Here is a 22,347-nt window from a genome sequence, read left to right on the forward strand (position 1 = left end):
ATTTTTTTAAATAATGTGACCTTACTGGGGTATCCCGTTATAAGGTCACATTGTACATGATCATTTGTGTGAATTATAAATAATTATTGAGAAATATTGCTTATTTTTTTGCCCAGTAAAATTAAATACATCTACATTAAGGGTATCTAAAAAGAGTTCTTCTTTTAAAGTTGTAAGTTGTTAAAAATAGCTAAAATATTCATAATTGATTAATTTATTTGAGTTTTTGTTGAAGAAAAATTCAAATACCAATTCTATCTGAATGTTAGTGATTGGCCTCTTTTGTTAGATACTAAAATGTCTCCAGACATAAAATAAATTAATTGAAGGATAAACTAATAATAATAATGAACGAAGGCCCATTGAAAAAGAACCAGTTTTTTGTAAATAAAAGAAGCCAAAATTTTTTGATAACTTTTCAATTCACGATTACAAGAAAACCAAGGCAGCTCTTTAATAACGACCTAAAATATTAAAATGACTCGAAAAATAATTATTATGATAGCATCCTTATCGTTATACTCCCAATTCCTTTTGTTTTCACTGAGTTTTTATTTGTACATATTTTATAACTCGACGTTTTGACTTCTGGGAAAATTTCCTTTTTGCCCTATAATTGTTTTCGTGAAATCCATTACCTCGCCCCTTTCTCCGAGTTTCGGAAGAAAAGTATGAAATATTATAAATAAATTGATTTGAAGTTGGTATAAAATATTTTGTTTACTTCGATTTACGCCGTTTGATGTGTTTATATCAAACCGTAAAACTCGAATTTTCATCGAATTTTCGGTTTTTCCGGAAATAATTTTGACTTATATTTTTACAGTTATATTTTGTAGATAGGTAATAATAATTACCAAGAAACAATTTTCATACATATTTACCTATATAGAAAGTTCGCTCTATAAATGAATTGCCTGAAAAGATCAATTTTATCTGACATCTATTGACATTTATCTCGTAACTCTAAAACCTAATCTCCAAGTCAAAGGAATCGTTTTCAATTCACATAGTTATTTTCATCGTGAGTAATAACGCCTTGACTGATTTAGCTTTTAGTTCAGTTCAGTTCCGATTATTTTTTTTCATTTCTATACGAAAAAGGGAAAACGTTTTTATTATATATTCAATTTAATTAAAATCAAATCTAATAATATAATTATTAAGTTCTGCAAGTATTTTTTTGGTTTTTGTTATCAACATGGTGATTTTCACGTGATCTTTACGTTTAATTTGTGTTTACAACAACAAATTCAACAAAAAATTATAAATTCATTTGGCACGCATTGCAGAATTGTCACAAATCAACTATGTTTGGAAAGGATAGTTTGTACTGACAAGATTACCATTTTTTCAGCCATCTAGTATGACATTATTAGCTATAATATGTAAATGCATAATAATTGCTTTGGCCTAAATTAGCTTAATTGTATTTTAATTATAACTTTCGTTCCGGGTAGCTCTAATTAAAAGCGGAGAAATGAAATGCACATTTTGAACATCTGAGTAGTAGGTGGCGCAAAGAGGAGGACGGAACGTGATCAATGTCGAATTGGTACATGGAACATTAGAGGAGGAATGGAAAGAAAGATGAACGAACTGTGTGATACTATGGTGAGCAAATGTTTGGACGTACTTTGTATAACAGAGAGTATGAAAAAAGGTAGCGGTACAATGCAGCATAATGATAGGCTCGTCATTTGGTCTGGGAGACCAGATACGGAGAGGGCTTGTCAAGGTGTTGCAGCGCTACTGTCTCCCAGAATGATTGAATGTATGTTGCAGTATGAATGTGTAAGTCCGAGAATAATGTGGATCAGATTTAAAATCGGTTTGACAAGGGTGTTTCTTGTTATTTGCTACGCCCCTGTTAATTCTGAAAGCGATGAAGTGAAAGATGATTTTTGGACTGGTGTGAATGTTGTAATGAGACTAAAAAATATGAACGAAAGGATTATAATGGCAGGCGATTTGAATGGGTGGGTGGGAATTAGACGTGACGGATTTGATTCGGTCTTAGGTATGTTTGGGGATAAAAGAACGAATGACAACGGGAACAGAATGCTTGAAGTATGTTTAGAGTGGAACCTGTTTGTGTCGAATACTTTCTTCGATCATAAAGGTATCCACCAATATACGTGGGAAAGAGGAAATGAGAGGTCAATTATTGATTTTGTAGTAATTGACTCTAGGTTGAGAGCTGTTACCGAGGACACAAGAGTTTTCAGAGGGGCTGAGGTCGAAACTGACCACTTTCTTGTAGTGTCGAGAGTAAACCTCTTTCGCGGTTGGCGCTCTAAAGTGAAAACGGTACCAGCTCCGACAAGAGTCAAAATAGAAAAACTGCAAAACGATAATGTGAGAAGTAAGTATGTGAATTGTGCAGAGATAAGATTGAATGCGAAGGAAATGGATGGTCTAAGCATAGACGAAACATGGAACCACATAAAAGTGTGTCTTTGTGAATCTGCTAGGGAGGTTTGTGGAATAAGTACGCAAGGTAGGAAGAAAGGTGATGCATGGTGGGATGATGAGATTAAAGCACTGGTCTCAGAAAAGAAGAAAGCATGGTTGTGTCTGATTGCGGCTGGCAGTGCTTCCAGCGAAGAGAAGTATCGAGCGAAAGAAGTATATAAGGAATGTAAGAAAAAAGTAAGAGTTGGAGTGAAAGAACGAAAGAAACGCCTGGAAGAGGAAGAAGGAATGAAAATGACAAACCATTTCAAAGAAAACATTAAGTTGTTTTGGAAAGAAGTCAAAAGGTCCCGGAGTGGCCCAGAAAACGGAAGCATGAAAGTGATAAAATCAAAAGATGGAAAAATGTTGACGAATGAGGAAAAAATAAAAGAGAGATGGATGAATTATTTCGAGGAAGTCTTCGAAAGCGAAGTGAATGACAGTGATTCCAGTGGCGAATCAGATATGAATGACGATGGAGTGAATGTTACCGAAATTAGCATGGATGAGATAGAAAGCTCGATTAAATGTATGAAGAATGGTAAGGCTGTTGGGTTTGACAATATTGCTGCTGAATATTTTAAAGGAGGTAGCCGTGTAATTCTCACATGGTTGTGCAATCTTTTTAACCAATGTTTAAAGGAAGGTTACACGCCTTTAGATTGGAGAAGGGCTGTGATCATGCCATTATACAAAGGTAAAGGGTCACGTATGGAATGTGGGAATCATAGGGCTATTAGCCTGCTTAGTTCAGTTGGCAAGCTGTATGGTAGAATTTTGATTGAAAGAGTAAGAAAGGAAACAAAGGATAAAATATGGGATGTGCAAGGTGCTTTCATGAGTGGAAGGGGGTGCATGGACCAGATATTCTCATTGCGTATGCTCACTGAGAAGTTTCTGGCAAAAAACCAGAAACTTTTCTGTGCCTTTGTAGATTTACAAAAAGCATACGACCGAGTCGACAGGAAAAAGCTATGGAAGGTGTTGTCCAAGTATGGAGTGAATACGAATCTGATTCAGGCAATTGCGTCTCTGTATGAGGGAAGCGTTGCATGTGTTAGGGTAAACGGTGGTTTTACGGGGTGGTTTGATATCACAAAAGGTGTTAAACAAGGCTGCGTAATGTCACCGTGGTTATTCAATCTATACATGGATAATTGTATGCAAGAATTGAAAGAGGTGGGATTGGGCGCGAATTTGAATAATTTGAAAGTATGTTGCCTGTTGTATGCTGATGATGCGGTGCTGATTGCTAATAGTATAGATGATCTACAGTCTCTCGTGTCTAGGATGAACGAAGTATGCATGAAGAATGAGTTAATGATGAATGTAAGTAAGTCTAAAGTAATGGTGTTTGAAAGAGAGAGTACGAAAACAGTGTGCAATATAATTGTGAATGGGGAATACTTGGAGCAGGTGGATGAGTTTGTGTATTTAGGAAGTATGTTTACGAGAGATGGGAAGGCTGACAGAGATATCGAAAGAAGGGTAAATGCAGGTAATTCCGTTAATGGAGGACTAAACGCCGTAGGCGCTAACAAAAAATTGTCCAAAGAAGCGAAGTTAGCAGTCCACAACGGAGTGCTGGTACCTACCTTGATGTATGGAAGTGAGGCATGGAACTGGCAAAGAAAGGATGAAAGTAGATTAAATGCTGTTGAAATGAGATCCCTGAGGCGTATGTGTGGTAAAACCATGTTTGATCGTGTGAGGAATGTGGAGATCCGCAAAGAGTGCAAGGCTGATGTAAGCGTAATGAGTAAGATTAAGAAAGGGACGCTTAGATGGTTTGGGCATGTAGAGCGAATGAGCGAAGATAGGAGTGTAAGGAGGATATATGATGCAAATGTGAATGGTAGCAGAAGTCGGGGACGCCCGAGGAAGACATGGCACGATCAAGTGAATCAGATACTCGAGTCGGGCCATGTAAAGAGTCAGAATAATAGAAGAGTATGTATGAGACGATGTATGAATGTGAATGAGGCAAGGAGTGTGTGCCAAGACCGAGTTGTTTGGCGGTCCGTCCTCTCTGCCTACCCCTGCGGGGAAACGGCGTGATGGTTAGTTAGTTAGTTAGAGTAGGAAATATTTGCTAATTGAAAACGCAATTAAACTTTGAGCAAGTTCTCGAGACAAGTTTTCAAATTATACCAGTTAAGTTGTATACAACTTCAGTTGATTTGTTTGACTTTTATGCTTTAAATGACCAAAATATTTTAAATGATTTTGGTTTAAAATGTTCCAATATAGGACACTGACTAGTAGCATACTCATGTCCAAAAAAAGTCATTAGAGAAAAGCGGTTTTAGAATTTTGAACTGTTTATCTTTAAAAAAATATCTATTATTACCTAAAAATTATTACCCTTTAAACTTTTTTGGTTTACGAAGCAACGCGACGTGGCGGTCAATATTTAGTAATTCGTTTTTTACACAGTTATCATTATTTAAATAATTTCTAAATTTATTCCCCGATTATACTTACCACTTAAAGGTTCACGTGCGGAAGATAATTTTTTCTTTGTAAAATTAGTCCTAACTGCTGGTTCAAACTATCATTAGGCTGTAGTAATTTTATAGTAAGTGCTACCTGTGATTTTAACCGGCAGTTAAATAAAATAACCTCACATTTAATGAGCGGCCCTTACACTGAATAAAACAAAGATAATTTGCTTATAATTATTACGTGTACATAGGAAAGGCCCTTGGAAAACCATGACAAGCCATTGTGGTGTGTAGGTTCACACGACAATGGCTACTAAAGGTAGGTATTTAAATAATTTGTGGTTTTTTCGAAAATTTAATTTCAATACATACATTTATTTGATAAATTAAAAACAAAAATATTTGAAAAAATTGAGCAGGTAACAATAATGAGATTAGAGAATTGAGATTGTTGTTAATTTGGCAAAAGCAAAGTTTTATTGTTTCTAAGTGACAATTGGCAAGCACATAACTATTTATTGTTTTAGTGTTTAATTCGTAGAACTCCATTTAATTTTTTTAAATAATTTTAAAATAAAATAATGTTATAATAATTATTAAGTTCTGCAAGTATTTCTGTTATTTAAAGAAGAAAAAAAAGCACATAACTATTGGAAGTGAATGCACATTCATTAATACACACAATCCTAAGTTTTTTTTGTTGGGGTTAATTCTTATTGCGCGGTATAATATAATACATCAAAGGATATATACGAATAATCTTATAATATTTGTCATTACAAGCTGTATTTGAACCATTTGTCTACTAACCGGTGTTTTAACTTATTTAATTTATAATTTACACAACAGACAACACAAAACACAATAAAAAATTACAATGAAATAACAAAGAATAACTACCAACCGTCCAATAACGGTGAACAAAAGTTGAAAGAATAAGACAATAAGGGCCTCTAAACCATTAATTTATCACAAATGAATAAAATTATCAGCTGTGTAAATATTAAAACACGCTTATTAGTATGAGGGTAAGTGTGTAAAACAACAAAAAACATGAAACAATAAAGTTTGGGTCAAGTGAAAACAGGGGATTCGCGAAGTTTTGTAGGTTATCGCTAAATATGTCTATCCGGAATCTTACCACATCATTGGATGTTTACATAGTCGACAAATTTTCACAAGTGGTTATGAGAAAGTTAACTTTGTTCTCTGAAAAGGAATATGGAAAGTTTCGGGGTAGTAGAAGGTGATTGTAATTTATTTTGACCGTGGCCAAGATGAAAGATTCTACGTGGCTATTCATAATGTTGATGAAATTTTTGTCACGGCGTACATATAATGTTTTTAATTTGAAATATCCTAGGCGTTTCTTTTAGTCAGCGAGAAGTATGTTACTACGGAGTTTGCATAAAAACAATGGAAAGGTTAATAGCAATAACCATCTTTTTTCTAATCGCTGCTAAGTGCTTTTTTCTTCTTTATTGAGAAAAGAAACTGATTTTGATGCTTGCTTTGTGTGATATCCGGGTTCAAAACGTGACTATTCAAAACTAGTGACTAAAAATATTCTAATTAAAAAACACGTTAAGCCAAAATTCGACCCTCAACCATGGTCTCTTTCTCATCGAGATTTGCGGAACAATCTGGACGTTTAGAAGCTTACATTGAGCATCTCTCATTTAGTTGCCAGATTTGAATAGCAAGGTCTACACCAACTAGTTCCACTATTCCCCATCTCCTTCCTATACCCACACTCTCCAGTCTAACAACATACCCCAATTGATACCAAAAGATTGGACTAACTTGTGCTATACTGACATAAAACATTAATAAATTAAATTGTCGTGTTCTGTATTCTGTCTCACGTTTATATTTAATTACAAGTCGGAAATAGACATTCATTTCATAATGTGGATTTATTCAAGGTTTCGTTTTATTACGGGTCTAATAATTAATAATATGCTATTAGCTAAGCAATGACAACTCTCTGATTCAACTGCGTGGGAACTGAACCGATGACCTCTGAAAATACAAACACATCGCTCTCTGAGACAAAATACTCTACAAATGTAGGTTCTTTGTAATCGACTTTTTATTTATTTATCGGGTTCCTACATACCCAATACTATGTTAGTGAATTGACTTACTTATCGACAATGATTATTTTCAGTTAACAGTCATTGAAATGGAATAATGTATGTTAGTCCATGCAGTTAAAAATGTTTTCCAAAAATTAAAACCTAATGAGTTAGAAAGTAAAGCATTGTCCATTTCAATGTCAATTAGGATTTACCATCCACCACGTGGTTAACAAAGAATGGCCGAATCTATTTTTTAAGCACGGGCTAAAACCGTTTGAAGCGACGCAAAATATATCGATTCTAAATTGTGGTCTTTCACCAATGCAAGAGTATCTACCACTCGATTCCATGATAACTCAACACAGTGACTATTCAACACACTTTTAAAAAGTGATATAAAGTCATTAAAAACGATGAAAGCAACATGCTCAGTAGAAGATTTCGGCTCTGTAGTCCACGAGTGAAAAGGACGCTCTTCTTAGCCTTTTGCATCACCGAGCTCTGGGCTAATTTCAAGAAAAGAACAATGGAAAGGCTTTGGGTGCAATATAACAACGCTTACCGATTGATGTTCGGACTCCTCAGGCACTGCAGTGCCTCCTCAATGTTTACAGAAGGGCGAGTTTCAGGCTTTACAGCTCTGTTAAGAACCAGGATTGCAGGACTGAGGGAAAGGATAAACCATTCCAGAAACATTCTTATCATAGAATCCCGTCTGACTTCAGGATCGAGCATTGAAGACCATTGTAGAAAGATACTTTATCCCACAATTTTAGATTCCGTGCTTCTCTGCTTTAATTCAATTTAATTTTCAATTTAATTTTTAATTTTTTTAATCTCTTTTAATTTATTTTACTATATGTAAATACTACCTGTACTTATATCCTCTATGGGATGTGTGGGATTGCACTAATCTCCCCACATCCTGGAATAAAGAATTCATTATTTATTATTATTATTAAACGGTGAAGCTTCCTATGTTTAATTGACGTATTTCAGTTCGGCTGATGGAAATAAAATTGAAACGGCCATACAAATAATATGTACATATTATGCTTATTCGTTTTTTCGTGATGACCTCTAAATAAAAATGGTATAATTTATTGGACTTGAGTAAATAATTTATTCATATTGTTGTAATTTAGAATCACATACATATACATATAGATCACGTACACGATCATTATAATATAATCAGCCATCGTCAAAATATTTCCATTATTCACATGCTGGATGAAGACCTCTCGTACCTGCTTCCATTCTCCTGGTTGGTTTAAACGCTACCACGTGTTTGTGATATTTTTATAAAGCCCTCCGTGTAGTATAATCAGGGATCTTTACTCGGTTTCCCGACACTGTGAATGTGGGCTTTGAAAATTTGTAAGTAAAATGTCATCTAACACAACGAGTAGCAGAAACAATTTATTCTCATCGACTGTGAACATCAGGTGTTCCGCTCTTGTCCGCCGAGTTCCTTGTAGACGTGCAATGTTTTTGCTAGTTTCTCCTAGCAGACTCCATTGTAATATCTTTGAAACAGACTCCACATACTTACCATATATCATTGTGTGTTTGAGGTAGTATCGATCTATTGACAATTGATCAACTATTCGAAATTATGAAAACTATTTATCAGATATTATACGAACAACCTTTCTTTTCACACGTACAAGCAAGTTGACGGCCTCCGTAGTCGAGGGGTAAGGCTCTCAACTAGAAATCCAGAAGTCGCGAATATAAATCCTAGCGTGCGCATTTTCACAATTTATAATTAAAATAACACATGGTAAATTTGCAGCCAAAGTGGAAGAGTTGAATTGAAACTTTGCTCGAAATGACTTTAACACGGTTTGGTGATCCGATCTGAACAGCCAGGTACTTCCCCAAATTCCTCTTCCCTAACTCCTTCTCCTCCTCTCTACCTTGGCCGTCACTAAATAATAATTTGGAGCATATTCTCACTGGCTCAAGACGAAAAAAAAAAAAGTTTGTGTTTACTGATAATTCTCAACAGCTATATTATATGTATATAAAATGAATAAACGGACCCATCAGAAAATAAAGGTAACAATTGTCAATAAATTATTTTAAGCAATAATTAGTCGCCTGTAATATCAATACAAATTTAAAATATCTATAATAATTTATTATCATTTGTGCTATGCATAAAAACCTTGTCTTATAATCATTAAAAAATAGGAACAATTGTCATTGAAAAGATGGCCCAAGCAGACTGGGCAGTGGGCACGTTGTTCGAGTCGAGGACAACAGGTGTTCAAGAAGATCGATCGAGTCGTGACCTATAACTGGTTGCAGAAAACCAGTAGAACCAAGTTCTGCTGGTCAGACGACATCAGACAAGTGGGTGAATCGGTGTTTCTGAAGGAAGGAGTTGCGAACCAAAAGGGGAGTGTGTATTTGATTAGTTACACGTTTTTTTCTCCTTTCTCTGCACTTTCTCCTCAGGCTTACAACTTACAACGTACCACAATAATTGAGGAAGCCCCATATTCTGTGTACGGAAATTTGGATTTTTAGGTATACATTTTTTATTTGAGTTTTCATTTTTAAGTAAATAGGGTCCGAAGTTGGAATTTTTTAGGTCGAATTTGAAAAATTCTGTCGCTATGGGGTCAGTGTCTAATATTGACTAATAAGCTGTTTAATGTTTTTTTAATGGGTCGAAGCGCAGACCCGGCTCTAAATTTTTCTCAGATCTAAAGAAAAGAAGTTGTTTTGGGTTCCCTATGTTACCAGTTACCCGCTTGTACTACGAGATTCCAGCCGCCCTGTATAGTCCCACTGGTTTCGTTTTGTTGGTACTCTTGTGCGGCATTCATATTAGGAATTAATCTTTGTGACAGAATTAGTATTATTACTCCTAAACTGTAATTATATTTAATGAAGATAGTATTATTACTACTAAACTGTAATTACATTTAACGAAGATAGTATTATCACTACTAAACTTTAATTACATTTAACTAGGATAATATTATTACTACTAAAGTGTAATTACATTTTACTAGGATAGTATTATTACTACTAAACTGTAATTACATTTTTTTATATTGCTAAAATACTGTACTACACATGTGTGCGATATTGATAAAAATTAAAATTTTGAACCTATTTATTAAATGTAAATAAATAAATAACCCTAGTATTTTTAAGCAACAATTATAAGCATTGCTCTACCAATTGCGCTACGTCGGTTTATTAAAAAAATATTCAATATGTACTCGTAGAGCACCGGTAACCAGAAGGATGCGGGTTCAATTCCCGTGGGGCGGCATGTATTTTTTCTCGGAAGATTTTTTCAAATGCATATATATTTTTCAGGCTAATAATTATTGCATAGAAAAAATATTTTATTCTTTTTACTGTGCATTAGTTTATCATTAAAAATAATAAATAAATTACAATTAATTGGTAAAAGCATTACTGGAAAGGTAATAAGTAATGACATAAAAAACACTTACGTTTTTTATTAATGGCATGTAACAATTTATGATTCTTAAAATTGCAATAAAACACATTTTATTTCATATTTATTTTTTATTCGCAAAACATTAATTTAATGTTTAAACAACTTATAATCTAATAATAATTGGTACTGTTAATATTACATATTTGTGCGGAGACTTAAGCAACAATCTCTTATAAAATTAAAGATAAAATAAAATTCATAAATATTAATTCTAATGTTCATTCAATCAAAACTAAAAATCTCTAAATAATATAAAATAAAGCCGCTATCTGCGTCTGTCTGTTTGTGCGCTTAGTTCTTCTAAACTACGCAACGGATTTTGATAGGGTTTTCACTATCATTTAGAGATTTTGTTCTAGAAGGTTTATATAAATAAAACACATGCATATTATATTTATAGAAAGAAGAGGAAAGTCGAGCAACGCCCGGTAAACTTGAGCTAGTCATTCATAAAATCATTTTATTTTGGCACTCTTGGTGCATTTTTTCTAATCTTTATCATTACTAAGCATTTAATTTATTTTTTGTTTAATTTGTAAATGAAATAGATACAAAATTAGTCCGAGTCGCTGAATTATGAAGCGACAAATAAATTAAATTAAAGATATTATTTCCCATTTATGTTCAATTACATACTCATTTCAGGGATTTGTAAGAAGTTTTCTATTTGAAATTATCATTGTTAAAAAATAAAAATAAAATGTTAATACCTTGATATTGACTGAAGGTCAATTTGATCTAAATAATTAGATATTGACAGAGCGTCAATTTGATGTAAATACCTAGATATTGACAGAAGGTAAATTGCGCACAAAGTCGTTCAGTTCAAAATATTCTTTGTTACGTGATTGGATAAAAAAAAATGAATTTAATGGTTTGAATTTTTCTAGAGATCAATTTTTTGACGAACGGTTATTAATAAATTAAGAATGCCAAGCAAAAATGACTCAATCAGCATTAGCGTATTTTCACTGTTTTTTTTTTATTCTCGAAAAATATGATATCGAAGGTATTTTTATCTGGACGAATAAATTTTCTATAACGATTTTAAATGTGCCCTTTTCGATTTGCAGCCAAACCAACATGTTTGTTTTTATTCGTGAAATCACGCCAGGCGACGTTGGTGACAGCCGGCTTACCGGACATATGTGTTATCTTTGTCACAATGACGTTGTAGCCAATTGGAAGCGTTTCGGAAAATGCAGTTTTATATCGTTTTTTAAATCAATAATTATGAATAAAAATTTAAAAATGAAATTATTTAAGTATGATAATCATACGCACAAAAATATCTTCAAATCTTTCATACATTTTTAACGGTATTTATGGTTTGTGGAAATATTTCATAGCTGTTTCTGATCAAATACCTATGACTATCGTAAAACACTTCTAGAATAATGAGTAGGTACATTCACTCATCACGTTACGCATACAAAGGTACACACATATACATGTACAATATGTGCACATACTGTGCGCTACCTAAGGGCGTACATACATTACATACACACTTGACCAGTAACCAGTAGTTAGCCCAGGTTTAAAATCCTACACAATAAATGCAGCATTCATCACACCAGATATTTTAGTTCTTAACCATGTCCAGCGTAAAAACCATGTCCTGCGCCCTGACCTCCAAATCTGAGTCCTACTCCAAACCCTCCGATGATATCTCTGTACCCGTTCCTGTCTTCATTGTAATGCTGAGCCAGTGCCACAGGGTGATCGTCAGTCTCCTTCTCTTGACTTTCCCCAGACTCATTATGGGGTGTGACCAAAACTGGTTTGACTGTATGACCTGTCACTATAACGTGACTTGTCACTGGTACAATGGGTACATAATGATCAGCAAAGTGAACTATATGATCTTCTGTCTCTCTTACTGTATGCGTGATCACTGGTATGCTCTTTTCATCATCTGTGATCAAGTGAGATAACTTCGAAGTAATTGAAGTCTTTGACGCAGACGATGCAGAAGGGGTCAATCCGTGGACCACAGCTATCGCATGGGGAATCACAGACGCGTTGTCATTGATGGTTAAATGATCAGGTTTTCCATTTTGTTTAGATTGGTCGTGTGTTTGTAGCAGTTCATGACTGACTAGGTTAATGGTGGATCCGTGAGACACGAAAGGTCCTCTGTGTACCGCTTCAGATTTTACAGCTGTTGAAGATATGGCCTGTTGCACTTGTAGAGGAAAGCTTGGTATCAGCTGGTTGACTGCGCCGTGGCTGGAATAGTCTGGTGAGAAGTGATGCCGGTGGAAATTGTCCGAGTTGCCGAAGGAGACATAGCCAACTCCTAGCGGCTGTGGAGATCTCTTGGCATTGTGTCTTCCGGGGCCCTTCGTATACTCTGCGTTGATCTCGAAAAGACTATGAGCGTCCAGAGGTTTGGATATGCACTCTGCAACGATGGTCAGTAGTATTACTGACGAAATCTGAAAAGAAAAATAAGCAAAATATCAGAAAACGATTTTAATAAAGGTGCTAGTTTTGGTATTCGAGTACCGAATTAGTCTTGGTATTGAATAATTTGTCGATTAATTTTTTTGATAAATATGAATTAGCCCTTCTTATGAAAAGTTGCCGGAAAAAAACGGCTACGTAATGGTATGTTAATCAATTTCGCGTTTCAAAGAATATTATCACTTCATTCAAAAGCAGCGTATCAATGACCTTTCAAACATGTCAACGCATATTGAACTGGACAGAATATTGGATATTTTAGGGCAGAATATAATTGATTTGATTCCGACAATTTTAGAACCATTTGGAATTGACACATCACTCGACCTTATCATTTTCCTTTCAAAACTGTCTGAAGATAAATTGTTAGATGCAAAGCAGGATAGTAGGATATGCACATAAGCCTAGTCTTCACGGACCAGTATGGCGTCGCAGGCCGAGCGACGAGCATTTCTATATGCATGTCTGATGGATACATACGAAAATTCTTATTGCTCAGCCTATGCCATCGTGCTTGCTCCGACATGTCCCTACGTAAATACTAGGTGATAGTCAAAAATGCAATAAAAATGATTTCTATTCGACTTTGTTTCTGAAAAAAATACCCTCACGTAGAATTCGAAGAATAACGGGATAAGTCGAAATATAAATCCTATATTTATAACGTTTTTACGATTACGGCAGTATTTGCTTTCCATGGCCATGTAAGACCACCATTCAGAATTGAAACGTTGCTCCAAATGGCTTTAGCCGTGTTTAGTGACTAGATCTGAATAGCCAGGTACTTCCCCACCTTCCTCTTTCCCTTCCCCACTTACCTTCAGCCTCACAACATCCCCCAATTGGGGATGCCATAGTCTCACTGGCTCCAGACGGGAGCAGTTGGGACTCTTGTGAGGTATTCACTATAAAAAAATAAAAAAAATAAATATAAATGTAAATATTCTGGAAAAAAATAATGTGGCTTCTCTATTATTTTTATTCTTAGAAGAAAAATCTGATTTTGGATTAAATTAATCCATGGAAAATATATTTATGCATTCAAATTTATTATGATAAATTGAAAAGGTTTCTACGTGTTGAATGAAATGAAAAAAACCTACAGAACCCATACAAAGACTATTATCAAGGTTCTAGATTCTACAAACGATTAATTAACAGATAAATTACTCTTTACTTTCTGAAAATTAAATCCGATATATTCCCAATACAATCAACAGGACTTATTTAATATAGCTAGAGATCTATCGATCCAACATTAATCATTACCAATTCTAATCCAACATTATAATGCTGTGCTCGGTACCATGTTGTAAATGCGTAATAAATTACGCTTTAGATTACGTTCTCGGTGCAATCTGTGCATTTAAGGCTGTGGCTCGAATTCTTGTTCTGAATATTGGCGAAATTAATGCACAAAGTTTGTGCAAACAACCACGTAACTGCTTGCGAGTGTCAACATACTTGTTTTAATGATTATCAACGACCTAGAACCAAGAAGTTATATTCTTATGGATTGCATGTTTGCAGACACAGTTTTACGTCCAATGTGCAAGGTGAAGTTTTATAATTTGAATTTAGCTCTACTTTCTGACTAACCATTATTTTTCTTACTATTTTTATAATAGCTTACGTTTCAACGGCGTTATTCGGGGATTTACGAATAGATTGGGGTAAAGTTTTGAGGTAGTGAATTCTTATGTACCTGTAAAATTTTTAAAGGGTAAATAATACTGTCGTATTACAATACGTATTTGTTTCACTTGACCGGGTGATATATTCCTAAGGCGTCCTTCGCTTCTTCAACCATTCATTTCCAAGTCATACATTGTCCTCAGACCTTTTTCTTCGTTCATCAAGTACGCCTCATTCTGCCATAAATAATTATTTGTTTCCGGTCTTTTCAACCATTAATTTCGTGTAATATTATGAAATCCACATTTTGCTGTTAAAAAATTACGACTTATATCGACTGTAATTCGATTTTATATCTCATTCCATCGCAAAAATACGTGTTAAATCTTCCTCGGATGTCCCCGAATGTTTCTACCATTCACAACTGTATAGTACATTTTTACTTTAGAAAATCTATATTTTATCGACTTTACTTTGATTCCATATCTCATAAAGTCTTCCTAGGGCGTCCCCGACTTCTTCTACAATTCAAACTACTTGTAAACACTCCTGGTACTAATTCTAAACACTCCTGGTACTAATTAGAACAAACTTTGAAATTTTCAGCGAAACCGTTCCAGTAGTTTTGAGTCTATAGAAGAAAAAAAAGTAAAAATCATTATTATAAAGATAACGCTTCCATTTGGAAAAGAATAAGATTTGGGAAACGAACTCAGTACCTCCGCTTGCCGGGCGGAGATTCCGCCAACTAAGCTACCGAATTCATTTTCCGAATGATGAAACGATGAGACCATGTTTCTTGAAAATCGAATGTTTACGTATGTTTGTAGTAGAGAAAAATCCATCAGAACCAAATTGAATAATTTAATACGACGCGACGTTCGGCGTTTAGCAAATATTCAATAGAATTTTTAATTACGATATCGATGGAAAAATGTGTATGTTAAGTTAAAGATTTTTTTTATAATTTCAGTCTCAAATATCAGATGAAATCTTAACTTTTGCAATTTTTTGGCTCAGATATCAGATGAAATTTTAACTTCCTCAACCTTTTGGCTCAGATATCAGATAAAATCTTAATTTTCGCAACTCTCTATGTGAATTTATGAAGGCCCATAATGGCTGCTTAGAGTTCAGATTAGTTTAACCGTATTCTAATGATCATTTGAATGCCGGATATCGATAATTGCGGACCATTGTTAATCCGAACCCTGATGAAACTTCGACAAATAGACCTAAAGCCTAGTTTAGTAATTGCTCAAAATTATATACACACGGCTTTCAGAAAATCTTTGTATAAACGGGACGCTGGTGAATCTACATCAGTGTCGTTTTGGTCAATCTCATATCTTAATCTTAGAAATTACGACATAATCCGCAGCCCTCAAAGACGTGTAAAAAGGTAAATAGGTGTTTCATATAATAAGTAAATTTAAAAAAGGACACTATCTAGGTTACAAATAAAATCTGGTAAAACTCTGTAATCATCCAAAGGATAAAAATTGTATTTCTATGTTTGAGTTGATATTGACAAAAACTACGTAATCAGGTAGATCAGTTATAAATCAAGCAGAGTAGTTAAATGTGTTGTCCCGGTAAGACAGAGATCCTGGGTTCGATTCCCAGCTGTGACAGAAAAAAATGATAAATAATAAGTTCAAGAAAGCATTTCAATATTTGAAAAATTTTGATCGATTTAACCCTAAATAAGATATAATTGAGCTTACTTCGGGCACACGGCCACGCTCGCAACACATTTCTATCGCGTTATTTCTTCGGAGATTCCTGTAAATAGTGGGTATTTGTATTTGTTCCACTTCACGGATAGATAGATAATGGTCCAATAAATCATCCTGTTTGACGAGATAAATGGAGGTTTTTAAAGCCGACTCTCCCAACCTAATCTTCCCCTTTCTTATCTCATCATTGGTTAATAAGAAAACTTCGATGATCACCGAGATGGAAAAAGTATGACGGTAATGTTATTAATGATGTTAATTTACAGGAGGAAATTGCGTCCTTTAAATTCCTATAAACATTCTAAATATCGAATATTTCCATGGTCATGATTGGGATAGTGTAGTATTACTTATTGTGTTAATTATGTTTTATTTTCTCTGTAATTTATTTAATATAATATATGTTCTCTTTACGCCGTAACAACGGGTATTTTATTTTATATTTGTAATAAGCATTAACTTTGTAGCTCGTCATAATTTACAATAAAAATATATAAATTTGTTTTATGTATTTTTATTGTATTTTATTTATTTTCATCTGTCCTTCTCAAGTTAGGTGGTAGGTTATTAAGAGGAACGGCTGCGTGGCCTTTTGAACAGATAATTTTAATTTAGATTTGAGGACAAAATACAAAACCAAAAGATTTTTTTTGAAATCAAAAGTTATAGCAAATATGTAGTGCTTTATCTATTTGTGTTTTAAATTATGATTTTGCACGATTTTTGAGGCAACTTTGGTTTTTTTGTGAGTTAATTGTAATTATAAGAAAAATGTAATGAAATATAGAGTAACAATATATTTATTATAAAAAAAGTTTTTAAATGCGCTTAAATTTTGAACGGTCGATTTACCTTGGAATGCAATACAAATTGGTCGTATGTAAATTTAAAAATTTTATTTAAAAAATGAAAATTTGCATCTAAAATCAAGAAAATTTGATTTCTTTGATGACCCATATAATGTAATTTAAAATACAAATAAACAAAGTTGCCTATACCCATAATAGATATTTGCTATACCTTTTGATTAAAAAAATAACTTTTCAGTTTGGTCAAGAATTTTGGTTTCAAATCCAAAACTAACTTTTGCTTCAAAAAGGCAGCTCGACCATTTTTCTTAACAGAAACTATTTATTTTTTCAATTCATGGATTCCTCTCATTTCCAATCAATTAGCAAGGGGTATTATTTGAATGGAAAAATAATTCTTCTATTGTATAGGAAAAAACAATAAAATTTCGAAAAAAGTTGTGTCTTTTTTACTTCTACTATCAGGCAGAATCACCTCTCGAAGTTAGCGCACTTTACCCCCGAACACCTTGTATTGGTTAAATTTGAATAATCTAATAATAATAACAATCTAATGACAGCGGTTATTGCTGTGGGACAGCGACGTGAAGACAACGGGAAACCATTTTATATTTTACTCCCTAATAATTATCATGGTAAAAGATTGCCTTGGTGATAGCCAACCTCTGATGGAAAATAGTATCGGAAGAAGGGAAATAATAATAATTTTTAATTTATCTAATAAATTTATCTATTTACACCAGGAGTATATATCATTCGAAAAACTGATACGTTTTGATATAGATAGATATGTAACTACATAATTTCAGTTAATTTAATATACCTAAACACTTTTGAAGTGCACTTCCTTTGTTTATAAGAAGAGAACAGTTATCAAAAAAAAATATTAGAGTCCCAAGTTTTAACTTGAAAATAATGCCAATGAAATCTAGATGTTCATCCCAAAAAATATTTTTCTATGTTTATGATTTAATCAATTTATGCAAATATTATTTTCTATTTGATTTCCTTTAAAAGAATTTTCAGACCGAAACCTTCCAAGTGATCAACAACAAAATTCGAGTCAGTATTACCTATCTACGCAAAAACTTTTTTTTATTTATTTTAATTTTATTGCAGTTAAATCATAATATTTTTTTTTTATATATATAAAATTCGAATTGTATTTTTATTAGATGGCGTCCTTTTATATTTATAACAAAATAAAATAGAATAAAGGCTTTGTTCGGGTAGCTACCTAAGTAAGGGTACACCTAGTAGTGTTTACTCTAACAAAACAAACAAAACGCCTAAGAAAGTTTGCCGAGAAAACCGCAAATACTAAGCTATTAACAAAGTGGCTGATTATTTATCAAGTTAGTGACAGGCTTTTCACACCAGATGGTAAAGTAGATACGGCGGGAAGTAGGCTAATATTGAATTTGGATCCCAGTAACGATATTCCAGGGATAAAACAGGCAACTCCGTCTGACAGCTTGACGTCCTGGGAAGAGAAAAAACTGACAAGGAACTCTTCACTTGTATTTATCTTCTTTTGGGTTTTACTTCGGGCGCAGAGGCGTATTAGGATAAATTTTGCCAATAATGTGATTTTTATGGCTTCGTAGAAAGTATTAAAAAATAAGAAGAAGATAGTTTGAAAGAAAGATATTTGTCTACGAATGTTAACCAGTTTACTGGAAACGTCAGTGACCTTGAGAAATATCGTAAATAATTTATTCCAAAGCGGTCAGAGAAGCTGCATAGTTTAAATAAAAAAGTATTTTCTTAAGCAATATTTAGTGCAAGCGATTCTGAACTTATTCTTTGTACATTTCATTTCTACATAAGGATTAATATCGCTTTGAAAAATCGGTGTTTGTATAGAGGACACCGGTGTCCCATCCACAATTGACAGATTAATAGGCGCAAGCGATATTATTTAATAAAGCATAACTTATTTCAAATAGACCAAAACCATCCCAACAATTGTCTAAAGTGACATTGAAAGAAACACTTTACATTTTAAATAACGGTGACCGGATAAATCATCACAATGATAATTCATCACATTTTTTAAAAGTTATGGAAAGTGATGAAACAAAAACTTTATTAACTGGGTTAAGTAGGTTAGGTTAAAAAAAAAATCATCGTTAATGACTTTATATCACTTTTTAAAAGTGTGTTGAATTGTGACTGTGTTGAGTTATCACGGAACCTTAAATAACATGTTAATAAAAGAATATTTTTTGATTTTATTCTATCGATGGAATTTAATAACATTTTTGTATTTTATTTTTTATTAATAGCTTAAAAACTTAAAATTTTTAAAGAAAGAATGTTATAAATTGGTATAAATTCTGAATGCTGGATCAATACAAGATATTGATCCCATATTGATGATCTAGGAATGATTGATGTAAGACTTTGCCCCTTTGAAGTCAGTTCTGAAGAGTTTTTTAGGTCTGTGGCCTTCAAGGTGAGGATTTCACTGAAGATAACCAACCTCGGATAGGAGAAGGTACAAGAAGAATACGAAATTAGTCTATGTTCCCGCGATATAATAAAACTATTGGTCACATTCACGAGCCAAGTGGACCAAAACCAACAATTTCCACTATAGATCACTGCACTAAAGCTGTGCGAAAAGCTTTCATTTTTTTATCTGCAATGGGAACCAAATTTATCATTTGACTAATATCACCGTAGATCAGTGGTTCCCAATCGTTGGTCTGTACGAACTCAAAATAGTCCGCGAAATATTATCATGACTTCCTAAATTGAATTCTAAATTTAAAATGTTATTTTTATAGTACGAGTATAATATTACCTACTCTCAGTGCCTTTACCTACTATTTAGTTCAATTAAATAATATTTTGAATGTTTCGATTTTTATTTATTTTAAGATTAACACAGTTTATTAATTTTTCTTGTGCCACAATGGTATGTATGAACAAATAAGTGTCACAGTGGTCCCTGGTAAAAAAAGGGTTTGGAGCCACTGCCATAGATGAAGTTGATTGTTTGGAGCGGCCACAAGTGAATTTCTTTCCGTGCGATAACAGGATTCGTAAGTGGTTGAGTTGGCATCGCGTTTAGCGTCGTGAGTTTAATTTCTCGGCTGACTGAGTCCTCCATCATGACACAAAAAATATTTTCCGCTTACTGTGATGGTAGTAAGAGATTTTAAAATATTATTAGGATATTCGTAAATCAACAAAGTTTGTCTTTCTTTAAGTAAAAAATAATAAAATTAAGAACCAAGTCCATAAATAAATGTTTAGGTTTATATTAGCAAAAAAGTTTTATTTTTAGCATAAAATACTTTTGTACATACCATTTACACCTTACAGAAACAAATATGTTTGAACCTAGTTCACTCAAAACTATCCAGATAATACTTGGTTCATTTCGTATGTTGTAGTATCAAATGTAAATATCGTGTTCAGGTTGCAAGTGATGAAAAATTTAAGGCTACCACATAAAACCAACCTAAGGTTCTGAAAATCTTCTTCACAGTACAAGGATGAGATTTAGCTTCCCGCTTTGTTATCCACCTCTTCATAATCTTTCTCCTGTCCTCAGACATTCTTACTCCCATCCTTTTCCACACAGTCAGACCATTTCGTCCTTGGTCTGCCTTCAACTTGTTCTACTGAAGCACTTATCGTAATTTTTGAAATCCTTTCGTTGGAGATTCTTCCCAAGTTTTTGGGCCGAGATTGCACTAATGATAATATGATTGTATCATACTGATTAAGATTCTGTAGGATCCATTGTCTAGCACGGGTCCTTAAATTTAGCATTCATATATTTCTAATGTTTCAATGTATTTTCTTCCTCTGTTGCTGCTCAAAATACAAAACACATCACTCTTTCTACCTTTCCTCCAAAACTATTGCTCCCTTCATTCAGCAATCCTTCAACACCCGCCATGCATCAGTTAAAACAATTCATTTAGGATTTTACGAACAACCCATTCAAATGGAAAGGATTTCGAAATCGAAACGTACAGCTGCCAAATTTCGCTCTCATTGTATTATTTTTTCCTCGAATCCGAACCTGCTCTTAAATCTAGAAAAATCCAAATATTCAATATTAGCCAATGTGCTTGACAGAAAGCCACTGTACTCGAATATCGGTGAGAATCCAAAGCGATTGTGCGAAAGAAGAGAGAATGGAAAAGTTTCCAAGAAACTCCTGTTCCGCTTAGAGGAACATTACTTGCGGAAAGTGCTTGTCTTGCAACGCTTTTCAATTCTGAATACGTTCAAGTGAATATTTTAAGAAATTTCCAAAGAGATTTGAAATATTGAGCACGCGCCTACTCCTGTATTGTTACCAAATATTTTGTAATGGTTTTATTTGACAGGTGGAAAGAATTTGTTATTTATGACTTCTGAAAAGCCACACTCAAATCAAACTTAGGAATATTCTAGATTAATAATTACTATTATATTCACTTACGATAGAAACATAACATTTTTTCAACTGTACCACTATTATATATCTCACTAATGTTATCGTAATCTTGAAATAAATTATTCATTACACTCAACGAACAACGTGTATTGGGAATTGCTGAAGTAATATTTTATGAATTAAAAAAACATTACAAGCTCTTAAATTTTGTGATATCTAGCTGGTTTTGTTAAAGAGACAAGTTTTTATAATATTACTTTACCTCTTTTTATGTCAGCTGAAAAGCCAGAGAAATTGATTAAATTAAATATATAATAGCAAACACCAATACACAAAATATTCAATTAGTGTAAACCTTGAACGAAGAGTACAAAAAACATTCAGTTAATCTAAATAAATAATTGAGTGAGTCACAGTACCATTTGAATTCCAATTTTATGAGACGGATCGTCTTTTAAATATTACTGAAACAATATATTTTTCTTTTTTTATCGACTAAATTGAATATTTTTTTAATAATAAAATATACATGGAATTTAAAGAATGTTATCTTAGTATAAGATGATCTTCCCCATAAAATAAAGTTGTCTGCTGTATTTTTACTGCTAATAAGTCCTTTCGAGTATCTGCATTCCTAGAAATGGTGAAATCACATTTTAAAGCACGATATATTACAATCTTATTGGTATCTTAGTGGAATAATGTACGATTACAATAGTATCCTTGAATGATATTTCTTTAAACGTGGGTACTTCAATCAAAAGTTTATTTTAATGTATTTCTTTATCCGCTTCATTAGACAGTCTGTTCCGAGGCGGGTA

General features: G+C 33.5%; 1 protein-coding gene across 1 annotated transcript in view; it reads right to left on the bottom strand.

Annotated features, from left to right (window-relative positions):
* Window positions 1–10,551: 10,551 nt before the first annotated feature.
* The window catches only part of LOC149415458 (uncharacterized), a 50,048-nt gene continuing 38,252 nt past the window's right edge, over window positions 10,552–22,347 (bottom strand). The window contains exon 2 of the mRNA XM_089642398.1: window positions 10,552–12,913. Within this exon, the coding sequence (XP_089498524.1) occupies window positions 12,065–12,913 (849 nt within the window). The 3' untranslated portion in view covers window positions 10,552–12,064. The remainder of the gene's footprint in view (window positions 12,914–22,347) is intronic.

This window comes from Hesperophylax consimilis, chromosome 18, assembly GCF_061612785.1.
Source record: "Hesperophylax consimilis isolate HC1 chromosome 18, BYU_Hcon_1.0, whole genome shotgun sequence".
NCBI classification, from domain to species: domain Eukaryota; kingdom Metazoa; phylum Arthropoda; class Insecta; order Trichoptera; family Limnephilidae; genus Hesperophylax; species Hesperophylax consimilis.